The sequence below is a fragment of the Alexandromys fortis genome, unplaced genomic scaffold (assembly GCF_014885135.2).
Source record: "Alexandromys fortis isolate MF-2015 unplaced genomic scaffold, M_Fortis_MF-2015_v1.1 scaffold_19, whole genome shotgun sequence".
NCBI classification, from domain to species: domain Eukaryota; kingdom Metazoa; phylum Chordata; class Mammalia; order Rodentia; family Cricetidae; genus Alexandromys; species Alexandromys fortis.
This window is the reverse complement of record NW_026067890.1, coordinates 3,203,355-3,217,813: the sequence shown is the minus strand read 5'-3', so window position 1 is coordinate 3,217,813 and position 14,459 is coordinate 3,203,355. Positions and strand designations below refer to the sequence as shown.

Genomic DNA, 14,459 nt, shown 5'->3' with positions numbered 1-14,459 from the left:
GCCATTCTGACAGGTGTAAGATGGTATCTTAAAGTTGTCTTGATTTGCATTTCCCTGATCGCTAAGGAAGTTGAGCATGACCTTAGGTGTCTTTTGGCCATTTGAACTTCTTCTGTTGAGAGATCTCTGTTCAGCTCAGTGCCCCATTTTATAATTGGGTTGATTAGCCTTTTACAGTCTAGCTTCTTGAGTTCTTTATATATTTTGAAAGAAAATAAAGCATAAATGCTTAATTTCAATTCAAGGCCAAATAGATGGAAACACTTGATTTAAAGAACTTACTTCAGAGCCACTTATTAGTAAGTACATTTGATATTTGTCTTTCTGGGTCTGGGTTACCTCACTCAATATGATAGTTTTTAGATCCATCCATTTGCCCGCATATTTCAAGATGTCATTTTTTTTTCTGCTGTGTAGTACTCCGTTGAGTAAATGCATCTTCTTTATCCATTTTTTGGTTGAGGAGCATTTAGGTTTTTTCCAGGTTCTGGCTATGACAAACAATGCTGCTATGAACATAGTTGAGCACATGTCCTTGTGATACGCTTGAGCATCCTTTGGATATATATGAGTCTTGAGGTAGGTTGTTTCCTAATTTTCTGAGAAATCACCATATTAATTTCCAAAGTGACTGTACCAGTTTGCACTCCCACAGCAATGGAGGAGCGTTTCCTTTACCCCCACATCTTCTCCAGCATAATCCAGCATAAGCTACTATCAGTATTTTTTATCTTAGTCAATCTTATAGGTGTAAGATGGAATCTCAGAGTTATTTTTATTTTCATTTCTCCGATGACAAAGGATGTTGAAAATTTCCTTAAGTGTCTTTCAGACATTTTAGATTTGTCTCTTGAGAGTTCTCTGTTTATGTCTGTATCCCATTTTTATTGGATTATTTGTTCTTTTAATGACTAATTTCTTGAGTTCTTTGTATATTTTGGAGATCAGCCCACTTTTCCCGTTCTGTAGGCTGCCGTTTTTTATCTTGTTGACTGTGTTTTTTGCTTTACAGAAGCTTTTCAATTTCAGAAGGTCCCATTTATTAATTCTTTCTCTCAGTGTCTGTGCTACTGGGTTATATTTAGGAAGTGGTCTTCTGTGCCAGTGCATTCAAGTGTACTTCCCACTTTTTCTTCTATGAGGTTCAGTGTGGTTGGTTCTATGTTGAGGTCTTTGATCCATTTGGAGTTTTGTTCATGGCAATAGATATGGATCTATTTTTATTCTTCCACATGTTGATATCCAGATATGCCAGCACTATTTGTTGAATATTCCTTTTTTTTCCATTTTATATTTTTTCCTTTTTTTGTCAAAAATCAGGTGTTCTCACTCATAAGTGGTTTTTAGACATAAACCAAGGAAAAACCAGGCTACAATTCACAACCAGAGAACCTAGACAACAAAGAGGACCTTAAGAAAGACATACATGAATCTAATCGACATGGGAAGTAGAAAAAGACAAGATCTCCTAAGTAAATTGGGAGTGTGGGGATCATGTGAGAGGGCAGAAGGGGAGGGGGAAGAAAGGAAGGGTGGCAAGGCAGAAATATATAGCTCAATGTAGACACTTTTAAAAAGTTCACTTCAAAGTCAGTATCACTAGGTTCTGAGATTTTGTTATCTTTATCCTTAATATTTTTCAACCGTCACAATGCTAAGCGCAGTAGATGCTCACCACTCTAAACTGATTAACTTTGAAGTGTGAACTCTCCATTGCTTGAAGTCTTACGCAGGTTCTCTAGTTTAAGGCAAATCAGGAAAGAATTACAAGAAATGAAGTATGTTAGAAATCAAAATTTTTAGTTTTTATTACATTTATTGTTTGTTTAGCATTTGAATGTATCCATGTGTCTGGGCACATGCTATGACATGCATGTGGAGGTCAGTGGACAACCTGTAGGAGTGGATCATTTCCTTCTGCTATTTGGATCCAGGGCAGCTGTTCTCAATCTGTGGGCCATGACCCTTTTGACAGCCCTCTCTCTCCAAAATATTTACATTACGATCCATAAAAATGGCAAAATTGCAGTTATGAAGTAGCAATGAAAACAGTTTTATGGGTGTGGGGTCACTGCAACATGAGGAACTGTATTAAAGGAACACAGCATTGGGAAGGTTGAGAACCACTGCTCTAGGAAATGAATATAGGTTGGCAGGCTCAGCAGCAAGCACCTTTACCAACTGAGCCGTCTTGCCCCTTTTATTGCTTTTAAAAATGGATTTGTAGATAGGCATGATATATGTGCCAGTTAGCAGATAACTCAAGTGAATATTAGCCCCGTGAATGGGAAAGAACAGTTACCAAATATACTCATTTAAAGTAGATCATCTTACACTAAAATTCCAAAAGAGCACCAGCAGCATGGCTCAGCACAAACAAACACTTGCCACCATGGCAGGATCCATATGGTATAAAGAAAGAACCAATTCCCACAAGAGATTGTAGAGAATGAGCTTCCACATCCACAGATTTTATACATATTCTTTAAAAAAAATGATCACCCTGATATCCCCTATTTTCGTGCCCACCTCTTCTCCCACAATAGTCCTTCCATTGTGTAAAAAGAGAGACATCTTCATGTTCGCTAACGACATATTAAATGTAACCAGTGGTGATGTAGGAGATCTGTCATTTTCCAAGTGTTGAAAAATAAGCATTAATTATGGTCTTCTAGATATTTGCAATGCTTTAAGTGTACCTAGGTTATTTGAGGCTCAGCTCCCTTACTTGTAAAATAGAGTTTGTGATAGTAATTGTTCACTGAAAAAAAAAAAAACATGATGTATAAAAGAACCATTGTGATGTCTGTTGTGTATTCATAGCACTGTATCCAATGTTGATTATATGTGTTATTCTATAAAGGTTGTTCTGTGATTTCCATTTTCTCTCCTTCCAGTTGGAGAATGGTAAAGAAGTTACTTAGTAATGTACATCTCTTTTCCATATTTCAATAGCCTCAGTGCTTACTTTATAAATGAATGTTGGTCCACTGTACTAACTGACATGGATGGGAGCTAGCTAGCCTTTATTAAACTGACTTAGTTGAAGTACAGTATGTCAGTGAAAGAAGAGCGTTTGTTTGTGGACCAGCATCATTCTTGGTACTATTCAGAGTCTTTATTTGTCATGACTTCCCAACAAAGAAAGCTGTTTGGAATTTCACTTTGACTTTCACCTGGGGGATGGTCAGTATTTAAGTGGTAGTTTCCCTGAGTTGTCAAAAAGATACACTTTTTCGGAAAGCAGTAAATGCCGCTGGCTCTGGGTGACCTCTCAGATGCGGGGCAAGAGCTCACCTGAAGGGTTTGTGGGAAAATGGCTCTCCCAGACTGTGTGTTAGATAGATTGTGGGTTGGTTTTCTCACTATGCTCTTCTGTCGTTTTTAATGTTTATATTTGGTGAAGGAGACCTGAAACTATGTCTAAATTGGGAAGAAAAACAAATTCTTAAACAACCAATCCTTATTGCATATCTGCATAGGAGGGAAGCTATAGGGTTTTGTTTTTACAGATTTTTTTTCTCAATATATAGAATTTCTCTTCCCTTGACTTGCTGAGACTTTTTGTCTTAATTGGCTATAGATGACTTTGAAATTTGCCAAATGCTCTCTAGTATCTGTTGAGAAATTCTGCCTTTAATGTGGTCTTAGGAATGTTGAGAGTTAATCAAACCTTGCATTTCATGAATAAGACCATTTGCATATTACATATAATTTTTGAAGAAATTACTGACTTTTCTTTGCTATTTTTTTTTTTTAGAATTTTTGCATCTATCTTTCTGATTAAAATCAGTCTCCAATTTTCTTCTGCAGTGTCTGTGATTTGGGTTAGCTAGAAAATGCTCCTGTGTCTTCAGTTCCGTTTGTGTGTGTACAGGGTGGTTATGATTTCTTTAAATGTTTTATGGAATTCACCACTGAATTATTTGCAAAATGAAAATGACCCCCTTAGTTTAAAATTCATCTGGTTACCTCTTTTCTATGCAGTTGTTGTTGTGATTTTCTCCTTTTGAGTAATTGGCCATTGTTCCATTTCGTCTGGAGGTCAGGGGGATCTGAGCTAATACTATCCTTTTGTTCTTCACTCTTGATGATTCCTCTCCTCTTTTCTTTGTCATTGTTACAGCATGAGGGATCAAGGCTGGGACCTCGAGCATGCGAGACAAGTGTTGTACCACTATCACCCGATCACCCTGTACTATTTTCCTTTTTTATGATCAGTAAGGCACTTTCACAAGATTGCTAATATTCTTAAAGATTAAACATTTAGTGCTATTATTTTTCCTCTACATTTTTTCTATTGTCTTTTATTGATTCATACTGTGGTTTGCCCACACAAACATACACATACACATCCATGCACATCCTGCGGCTTACTTTGGGTAGTAATATGTTTGTTTTTGGCTGTTTTGCTCTTGCTCTTTTGCTTTTTAAAGTAGAGGATTAAATTCATTGATTGGAGAACTTTTCTCTTCTCTAATGTTGGCAGTTAGACTTTCTCTGTTCCCTCTCTTGGTGGTGTTTAGTGGTTTGTGGAAGTTTTTGATACATTGAGATTTCTTTTTCATTCAGTCAAAAGACTTCATTATTTTGCTTTTGGTTTTCTCTGTGGCCCAGATATTTAAGATTCTCTTATTTAGATTAAAAATATGTAGAGGCTTTCATGGGCATTTCTCTTACTGGTTTCCAACCTAGTTTCAAAGTATTCAGAGACCATAATTCATGTGGCTTGCATGTATAAATAATTTTTGAGACAGAATCTCATTCAGTAGCCTAGACTGGCCTGAGACTCACTATGCAGCCCAGACAACGATCCTAACAAAGAGCAGTTCTCAAGCCTCAGTCTCCTATATGTTGGAATTACAGGCGTGTGCCGTCATTCTTACCTGTTGAGGCATCTCATGTGCTCCGGAAAATGGTGTATAAAGGATGTGCTCTCTGGTTCTGTTTTTCAGATGTGCATTAGGCCAACGTGATTGATCACGTGCTTCAAATTTGTATCCCTGTTTCTCTGCCTGCATGGTAAACATGAGAGGACCTCAAAACCAATTATAAATATTCTTGCCCTTCTCCTTGTATGGCGGCCTTTGTTTAATGTGTCCTGAATTTCCAGATGTGCTGCTATAATAGATCATTCTTATCGTGATAAGGATCTTATTTCCTGAAGTTTTTCAACACTAATGTAGTGTTATTATTCAATCTTTTCTTTGAACCTGTCGAACACATGTCATTTTTCATTTTGCCATTACTTTTAAATACTCCTAAGAAATTTAATCACAGTGCAGGTGGGCCTTCGTTTTCTGTTCACAATTTATCCCTTTTGAGATGTGTTCTCTGTAGACATTCAAATTGACTATTGACAGGATTAAGTTTGAGTGTGTTGTCTCGCTGTTATTTTTTTTTATTCATCTCATTATTTCGGTTTTCTTTCTGGCTTTGGGGGATTAATAGACACTTATATGATTTATTTCTCCCCTGTTGTTGGTTTTCTGTGTGTATTTCTTTGTTCCATAATTTTAATGATGTTTTAGCCACTAAATGTTGAATTTTACCGCCCGCTCCCAGCACATAATGAAATAAGAGATAGCTTTTTCAGAACCTTTGTGCAAGGCGGTGTGTATGAAGTGTATGCAGAAGGGCAAACGTGTGCTTTACACCCAATGTAGTGAGATCCTAAGGCACCTAAACCTGTTTGCATCATGACCAGGTTTAAATGCCAACGTGCACCGTTTCACGTCCAAATGAGTAAATCTGAGTTCTCTTTTCTCTTCTGTCACTGGGATAAATATGGACTGTTTTATATGTTCTCCTCTTATTTGCCAATAGTACTCTCATTAAGAATTAGAATTCAAGGCCAGGAAGATGATTCAGTTGGTGAAGTGCTGCACCAGCTTGCACACCTAAGACAGCCCATGGAAAGTGCCTGGGGCCCAGGCACACAGCAGTCATCCAGTGCTAGATGGGTGGAGTCTGAAGAATCCCTGGTGGTTGCTGGCCAGAAAAACTGAATCAGGGAAGGTCATGTTCAATGCCAGATCCTGTCTCAAAAATCAATATAGAGAGCAAGTAAAGAAGACAGCCAATGGCCTCTATGGACACACAATGAAAATGTCTACACCCATACAAAACATGCCCCCCACCCACACACACAGGAGGGTATTAAAATATCTAAAAAAAAAGACAGAGACTCCCATTTGACAGGAGAAGTGGGGTGTACTGCTGTAGGAGCGTGTGACCATCAGCTACAGCTGACCCCCTCATGGTGTTTCTGTTCCACAGTGCCTTGCTACGTGGGAATCATTCCTCACATCACAGACTGACCTCCCCTTGGAAGAAGACTCTGAAGATAAAATTTAATCCTGTTTGATCTTTGAGAGACAGTGTCTATCAACCAAAGTTGTTTTTTTCTCTGGATTGGCTGTGCCCTTTCTGAAGTGGATGACAAATGATTTTGCACTGTCTGGAAAACCAACAACTTAAAAACTCAGGTATTCCAGGTCATCAACGTGAATTTGTGATATAAATATATCTATCTCGATATATAGGTCTACTATATGATGTATATTCTATAGATCTATAGATCTGCTATATGGATAGATATTTATCTATGTCTATGTGGTTAGAAAGAGATTTAGTGTAATTTTAATTTGTTCTTAAATTTATGTGCCATTAATTACATATACAGGTTTTTTTTTCTTACATATTTTACTGTGGAACATTACATTTTTCAATATGTTGTAAAGACTTGGTTTTAATAAAATCTTTAATAAGAAACTGGTGTCTATGATATGTTCTTTGTTTTAACATTTTTAACATTAATTCCATATGTATTATCAAGGATATTATAGATGTACCTTAATGCCATCATAATTTACTTTGATATTAAGAACTTGAAATAAATATAAAAAATGATTTAATATTCATAACAATTTCTTAAACTTTTATTAAAAATTAAGTAGTTGTTCTCTACAATGTAAAAATTTTCCAAAAGGCTCAAATTGTTATTTGTCTTATTATTTAGAAATCCTCGTATAACCTCATTCACAATACCTAATGTATTCTTTTATGGTAGTTTTTTTCATATCTTTACAATTCACAGCCAGCTTTTTTTTTTTTTTAAGGCATCCAGCATCTTGAGTCTACCTCTTACTATGCTATAAGTGATTGAGGGAGACAGTAATGAAGAATGTTTGCGTGTGTTTCACATTAGCACATGGCCACTTTATGACTTGAAAAGCACAGGTTTCCTCTACTTTCCCCTAAAGCAATTAGCACAAAAAAAAAAAGACCATGTTTAAATTTGAGTAGTACATGCCAATAACTATTACAGGGACTCAATGAAAATCAAACTATAGTACTACAAAACATTCCTAACTTATATAATTGCTTGAAGGCAGGACATCTAGTTCTTTCTAAAGAGTCCACTCCCTCTTTTCATTTCAGTTTCCTGGAGAACATTAAAAGCATTTGACCTTACCCCACTAATCAACTCATCAACAGAATCTCGCTATGTCATCCTGGCTGGCCTGGAGCTTGCTATGTAGGTTAGGCTGTCAGAATTCACAGAGATACACCTGTCTCTTCCTCCCGAGTACTGGCTTACTCCTTTGGTAGAATGCTCATCTTCCATTCAGTTCACAAAGCCCTGGCTCAATCACTAGCCGCATATAAACTGGTGAAGTGGTACCTGCCTGCTCTCCTTGTTCTTAAGGTGGAGGCTGGGGAATCAAGACTTTCTTTGAAGAGACTCTTTGGCTACATAGCAAGTTTGAAACTAGTCTTTGCCACACGAGACACTGTTTCAAATATCACACACACACACACACACACGTATGTATAATAAATCTACTTATCTGTGGGCAAGAGATTGTTGGGTGGGCCGGGGGCATGGTGGGAGACAAGGGTAGGGATGAGAGCTGCAAGGCTTACCACCTGACTTGGAAGAACTGCTTAGTCTGTTCTCTTCACAGATGCAGCATCCCATGTTTATTGCTGATATTTCTTCTTTTTTCCATTTATTCACTCTGGTTTCTAAGGCAAGGTTTCACTTTGCAGCTCAGAACTGACTGAAAAGGGAACATTAGTTGGTATATGTCTCCACCAAAAGTCTTGGGAGCTACTGAGTTTCAGCCTCAGCACTCCTTCAGGGTTCAGAACAGACTTCTACGACAAGCGAAACTATCTTGGGAATGGGATCTGAGGGGTAGAACCAACTGACTGACTCGGGCACATTTGTCCTGCCTGTTTCTTTGTTTTTTGGTGGAAGGTGAGCAGAAGGTCATAAGGGATAAGGCATAAGGGTAAAAAAAGGGGGGGGGGGTGATCTTCACAATGCTTTTAGACAAGTTAACAATACGAACAGCATACAGACAAGTTTACAGTCCCATAGACTGTAACAATAGTATCAAGTATGTATTTTCAGAGTCACAAGAAACCAGTGGATCTGGCAAGGAGGTGCTTTACATCTCAGAGAGAGTGTGGCTGGGCTCACTGTGTTGGTAACTATACTAACCTGTGGGCTTGATTTGCATTAGCATCTAGCTGGTTGAGTTAAAAGGAATCTCTTCTGCAGACCCTACTTTTGACTTCACGATACCCAGGTGAGAATTTTTCTCCCAAAATCTAGCATTAGTGACTCAGGCCTTTTTCTGTATAAACTACTAATTTCCTCGGCTATGATTTTATGTTAGTTGAAACCAAGGTAAATGGTAATGCAGAATATTAGTAGCTTGTTAAGTCGGAGGAGAAGACCAGTAGCTACACCTTCTGAGTCTTCTGTTAGAGAAGCCGTGTTTATCTCCTATTTGAGGCTCCTTTTTTTCAGTGGCTTCTGTAAAGAAAGTTTGTGGGGGAGTATTTTTATGTAGATTTTGGCTGTGAGAACAAGGACTTGACTGAATCCTTTTCACACCATGGCTTCATGGTGTGGGGATGTATCTGATTGTCCTACAGGAAAAGTCAGATTTATACACTGCTGGGATGCTATAGAAGGGAAAAATGCCGTAATTTCACAACATTTCACAGAACTGATAATAACTGATCCAAAGGACAGATGTCCCCATAGCTCTGCACAAACAGGTTACTCCAAGTAGAATGTACATATAGACTTCCCGTGGATAGTCCAATAGAATTGTCAGCTATATATTTACTGTATAATACTTGTTGGCTCACCACTCAAAAGCAGATGAGCACAAAGATATCTCCAATGTATCCCCACACAAACACATTTTAAACAGAAAATCATGATTTGTATATATTCCCAAGAATGAACATATGCCCATACAAATGGGCCTTCTTACACCAACCAAGACTACCTTGAAGATGAATTTATGTTGCTCTGGAGCCTGGTATCTGCTTGGGATGTCACATACGTGCTAAATGACTTAATTCAAAAATTCCTTTATCTAAATCCACTATTGCTTGTCTTGAAAATTGTGTAACTTTTCATATGTCATAGATAAATCTATGCTTCACTCAAAACCTGTTGATTAATTAGTTTTTATTGCCTTTGGAACTTATTTTTTCAAATCTTTCTCTTAATTTTGTGCTTTTGTTTGTTTGGTTTGGTTTTTGGAGATAGTGTTCCTATGTGTAACCCTGACTGTCTAGAAACTCATTCTGTTGACCAGGCAGGCCTTGAACTCAGAGATGCCCTTGCCTCTGCCTCCTGAGTGCTGAGAATAATGGCATGTGCCACCACTGCCTGCTTTTGCTTTCAATTCTTATTAAATTTGACAAAAGAACAAATCGAACTAAAAAAGGGAGAAGATTGATCCATTCATGTACCCAAAAGGAACTGGACAAAACTGGTTCTGAGCATTCCTATTTTACCTCTGTCTCCTTACACCTCTGATATTGCTTGGCACCATTGCTTCACCTATCCACGAGGCTCTATCTGGGATTCTCAACTGGTAACCAGTTTGATCCTCAGAGGACATCCAGCAAAGCACAGATGTATTTTTGGTGGTCACACTGTGGGGAGGAGGGTGCTCTTAGCACCAATAGACTGAGATCAGAGATGCTGCTCAATGTCCTGGAGTACACAGGATAGCCTGTGACAATGAAGTCAGCTCACAGAAAATGTGAGTGGAGCTGAGACTCAGAACCTTGGCTTAATGTGGAGCATTAGCTCATTGCTCATTGGTTTCCACTTTGTACAGAGAAAGACATTGTCCCTTCCATTGAAAATCCCCAGGGAAAATGGTTTGGGGAAAATAACCTGCCCCATTGTCATCTCCACCATCCAGGCCTGCAACAGGTCATTCCTTGTGCATAGGAACCAAAGTTAGTGCATCCTTCTAACCAAATACAGTAGATAGGAATGTTATGGCCAAATGAAAAATGGGCAGACTACATGACAAATGTTCATCATCCAAAAGAAAGGACATTGATGCCCACAAGAAAGAAGAATCTTGGTCCTGGATCAAAGGCTCAGCACTTGCTGCACTTGCTGAGGATTAGAGCTAGGTTCCCAGCTCAACAACCTGTGGCTCCAGTTCTAAGGGACCTGCCACCTTCTTCTGGTCACTGAGGGCACTAGAAATATGTCTGGTACACATGCATAAACTTGGGCAAATACTCATACACATAAAAAGTAGAGAAACAAAAGGGTAAAATAATCACATCACATGTCCATAATGCAATTTTAAATGAACATGATCCATGTAGAATTGCGTTACATTTACTTAATTAGCACTGTTCTTATGCCTGAAGTTCTTCAGCAAGCAAGGACTAATGTAAAAATGGCTCTTCAGAGAACATGGATGAGAAATTACAAGTGTAAATAAGCCATTAGTGCAGTGCCTATAATTACATAGAAAGTCAGTCATAATTTTATTGGCTAAGGAATAGCACAAGAGTATGAAATTAGAGCTGTTAGTCTGCTCGTCTATATTAAGAATAACCTTTACATTAGATTTGATTGAACATGAGTTTAGTATGCAAAATGCATTCCTATCCTAACTACTGAAATGAGATTCCATTGAGACACATCCCTGTGGAGAAGATAATGAATGATAAGGCTGTGATCTTCTCTTTAACAAGGAGGTTCAGCTGTGATTATGTTACCATGAAAGGAACAAAGAGGCACGGCTACATTCACCATTCCCTGAAGTTCAAGTTCAAGCTACTGTTTACAGAAAGTTCAAAGTCATGGAAGTTTCTGTGGTTAGAGATTTCTTTTTCTGTTTTTATTTTTATTTTTATTTTAAAGCCAGGTTGGTGCCTAACAGTTTAATGGGTTTAATGGCACTTGCACACCTCAGTTAAGTGTCGACACAACTGTAACATGAATCCCTTAGTGTGTCAGGCAATTGCTGAACCCCATCATCATAGTGATACTTTGACCGGACCTCCCTTTTATAATGCACCTCTTCATTCAGGTGTTATGAGACAGAGAGGGCTCTGTTTTGGAAGCAACTGGTTTGATACACCCGAAATGAAACCTTTATCAGTACAATATTACAGAGAAACACATTCATGGATCAAGCAGTAATGTAGTCATTTATATCCTTGTATGTGATGATTTACGAAGGACTTACTGTGGCATTTTCTTTCGCATTATTTTTAAGTAGTGTTCATCTTATTTCTTTTTCTTCTGAGGATAAAAGGGACAACCAAACATCTCTAACAACTGGAGAGTCACAAACACCATAGTGGTATGACCTCCAAAATATCTGTCAACAGTCCATCCCTCAGCTGGACTTAAGAGCTGAGCTCAGGGTGAGCTACTTGAATTTTGTCTTTCCACTGATATGCTTAGTTATCCTAGGATCCTGGTGTTTAGGAGCCAGGACCTCATATTATGTCTATCAACCTTTAGTAGATTACAAAAACATCATGGGTAAGTAGACCCTGCCTGTCTCTCTCATCTCACACCTTGAACATACTCCAGCATTGCCAGTATGGAGGTCTTTCTTCTCACACTCCTTCGAAGACCTTCTGACATTGACTACTGGTCATCCAGCCACAAATGTTCTGACTCATTTCATCCAGGCAGAGTTTGCCGTGGTCCGCCAGACAGTGAGAAAAATGAAGGATCATGTACTGTGCTATCCATATAGCCAAGCATAACTGTATTTGAGTTGTTTTGAATTCTTCCCTTTAAACTCCTTAGGCACACTGATTCTAGAATATACTAAGAGCGTTTGTACTATCTTTACCTGGAAAAACAAACAGTAAGTGTTCAGAGGGCCCCTTTAACAAGACCCTAGGGTACTCGGGTACGTGGTCAATTGCTGTGATTGTTTCTATGAGGTTGTGTGCAAGGGAGTTTATGACTGGTGCTTGAAGTGACAGTGGTTAAACAGATTGCTCTCCCTAATTTGTGTGGGCCTCATCAAATCTGCCAAAGACCAAATAAACTGCAACACATAAGTACAAAGTCCTTCCATCCACCTGTCAATGAATGGATGTGTTGATCTTCCCAGCTCAAGTAATGTAATAAATACAATATATTCCCCACAGATATGTCCATAGTCCAACCTGTTCTAGATAATGAGACTCTTTCCAGGTGATTCTATGGTGTGTCAAATTAACAATTAAAGCTAGCCATCTACTCTTATTTTTGCACGGATCACAATTCCCCAGGCTTCAAAGTGTAGTTAAGTTATTCTTCATATGTTTATTAGTTAGTATGCTCTGTTAAGATGAACGACTATTTGTGTTTGTCTCCTTATGTAATTATGTAAGGATATAATTCAATATGCTCAAAAGAACATTTGGTCTACCCACAGTTCTAATTTATATTCTCTTAATGTCATTCACGGAGAATGAGGTGATTTTTAAACTCTAAAACATGACAGTGAAATCTTTCCAAAAGTTCAAGAAAGCAATGGTTTTCCTACTTTTAGGAGAAGGATACCAAAATATACAATTTAATGACCAATCAGAGCTGGTTCAGTAAGACATTTGATAATTATGCACCAAGATTTTCTTCTCTGGCTGGAGGTATTGTGGTGACTGGTTTTCAGATTAAAGTGTCATTTGTCTTAAGAGATTTATTTGAACAATCTGGAATTCCAAATCTTCTAAAGCACTTCACATTAAAATATCACCATCCATGTATCCAATCATTCAATAATTCATTAGTTCCACAAACATCCCTCCACTAACAGGTTCTAGAAATTATCATCAGTGCTGCTGGAGACAATAATGGTTAGTGAAGCAGCCATGCACAGCCTCGGCAAAGCCAAAAATCTAATGAGGAACAGACATCTAGCAATATATAATGGATGCAACTCAATTAATGTGTTAATTGGTCCCTATGGTTGCCTTTTAAAGTATCAAGAATGGGCTGGCTTAAGACAACAATCACATAGCAGCTGGAGTGTGGGAGTGCAGAAGCGTGAGATCAAAGCTCCTGCAGGGTTAAGCCCTGCTAATGACTCTGAAGGGGGTCCCCTGTCTTCCTCTCCATTCTAGGACTTCATCTGTGATGCCCATCACTCTATGGCTTAGAGGTGCATCTCTCCAACACATGACCTATGTGTCTTCACACCATCCTTCTTCTCTAAGCCTCTCTGTTTCTTAATTTCCCTATAACCAGAGCACTGGTATTCCTGGAAGAGAGCCTGCCTCTAAGGACCACAGCCAACTTGCTCACTTACTGAAATAAACCCATCCCAAGGCATTAGATGTTAGGACTTCAGTGTATCTTTGTTTAGAGGGACACAATTTGCCCTGTAACGGGGCAACACAACTACATTACCAGGTGTATATTGGCCACTAAAGGTAACATGGAGCATCGATTTAAAACTAACTGGATGGGAAAGGACTACGCAAGAGCCACAGAGTAAGAGCCAAGGGACCAGGGGGAAAGGAGTAGGCTGAAAAAGGCTGAAACAATACATACAAAGGTCTTGTAGTGGGGGAAATATTGATGTGCAAAAAAGAGAAAAAAACAGGGCAGGGCCAGGGTATGAATTAGAAAGTGGGAGCCCAAAATGAACTGCTAGGTTTTGCTAGACTTCTTTTAGTAATTGTGGGCACTTAGCAAAAATCAGCTAAAAATATTATGTTTACAAAGGACTTGATAAGTATAGGTTTTATTACTGTGCAAAAGCAAGTAAAATAAGCAGGGCATAGGGCAGTGCTTCTCAACCTGTGGGTCACAACCCCTTTGGGGAGTCAAATGACCCTTTCACAGGGGTCAAATAAGACTATCAGAAAATACATATATTTACATTACAGTTCACAACAGTAGCAGAATTACAGTTATGAAGTAGCAATGACAATAATTTTATGGTTGGGGGGGGGGGCGTCACCAGAACACGAGCAGCTGCATTAAAGGGTCACTGCTTTAGGAAAGTTGAGAACTACTGGCATAGAGGGACATAAGTAATCATGAAGGACAGCAGAGAAAAAGTCTAGAGTATAAATGTGAATACCAAAAGAATCGCAGGCAACTCGGGGGATAATAACCTGTCTTCATAGTCACAATGGATTGTCCTAGAACAGCC

The 14,459-nt window shown here is 38.6% G+C and overlaps 1 protein-coding gene across 1 annotated transcript in view; it reads left to right on the top strand.

Moving 5' to 3' along the window:
• Snx7 (sorting nexin 7) overlaps positions 1-6,774 on the top strand; it is an 89,243-nt gene extending 82,469 nt beyond the window's left edge. Inside the window, exon 8 of the mRNA XM_050145274.1 lies at positions 6,280-6,774. Coding sequence (XP_050001231.1) covers positions 6,280-6,357 — 78 coding nt within the window. The 3' untranslated portion in view covers positions 6,358-6,774. The remainder of the gene's footprint in view (positions 1-6,279) is intronic.
• The last annotated feature ends 7,685 nt before the right edge of the window (positions 6,775-14,459 follow it).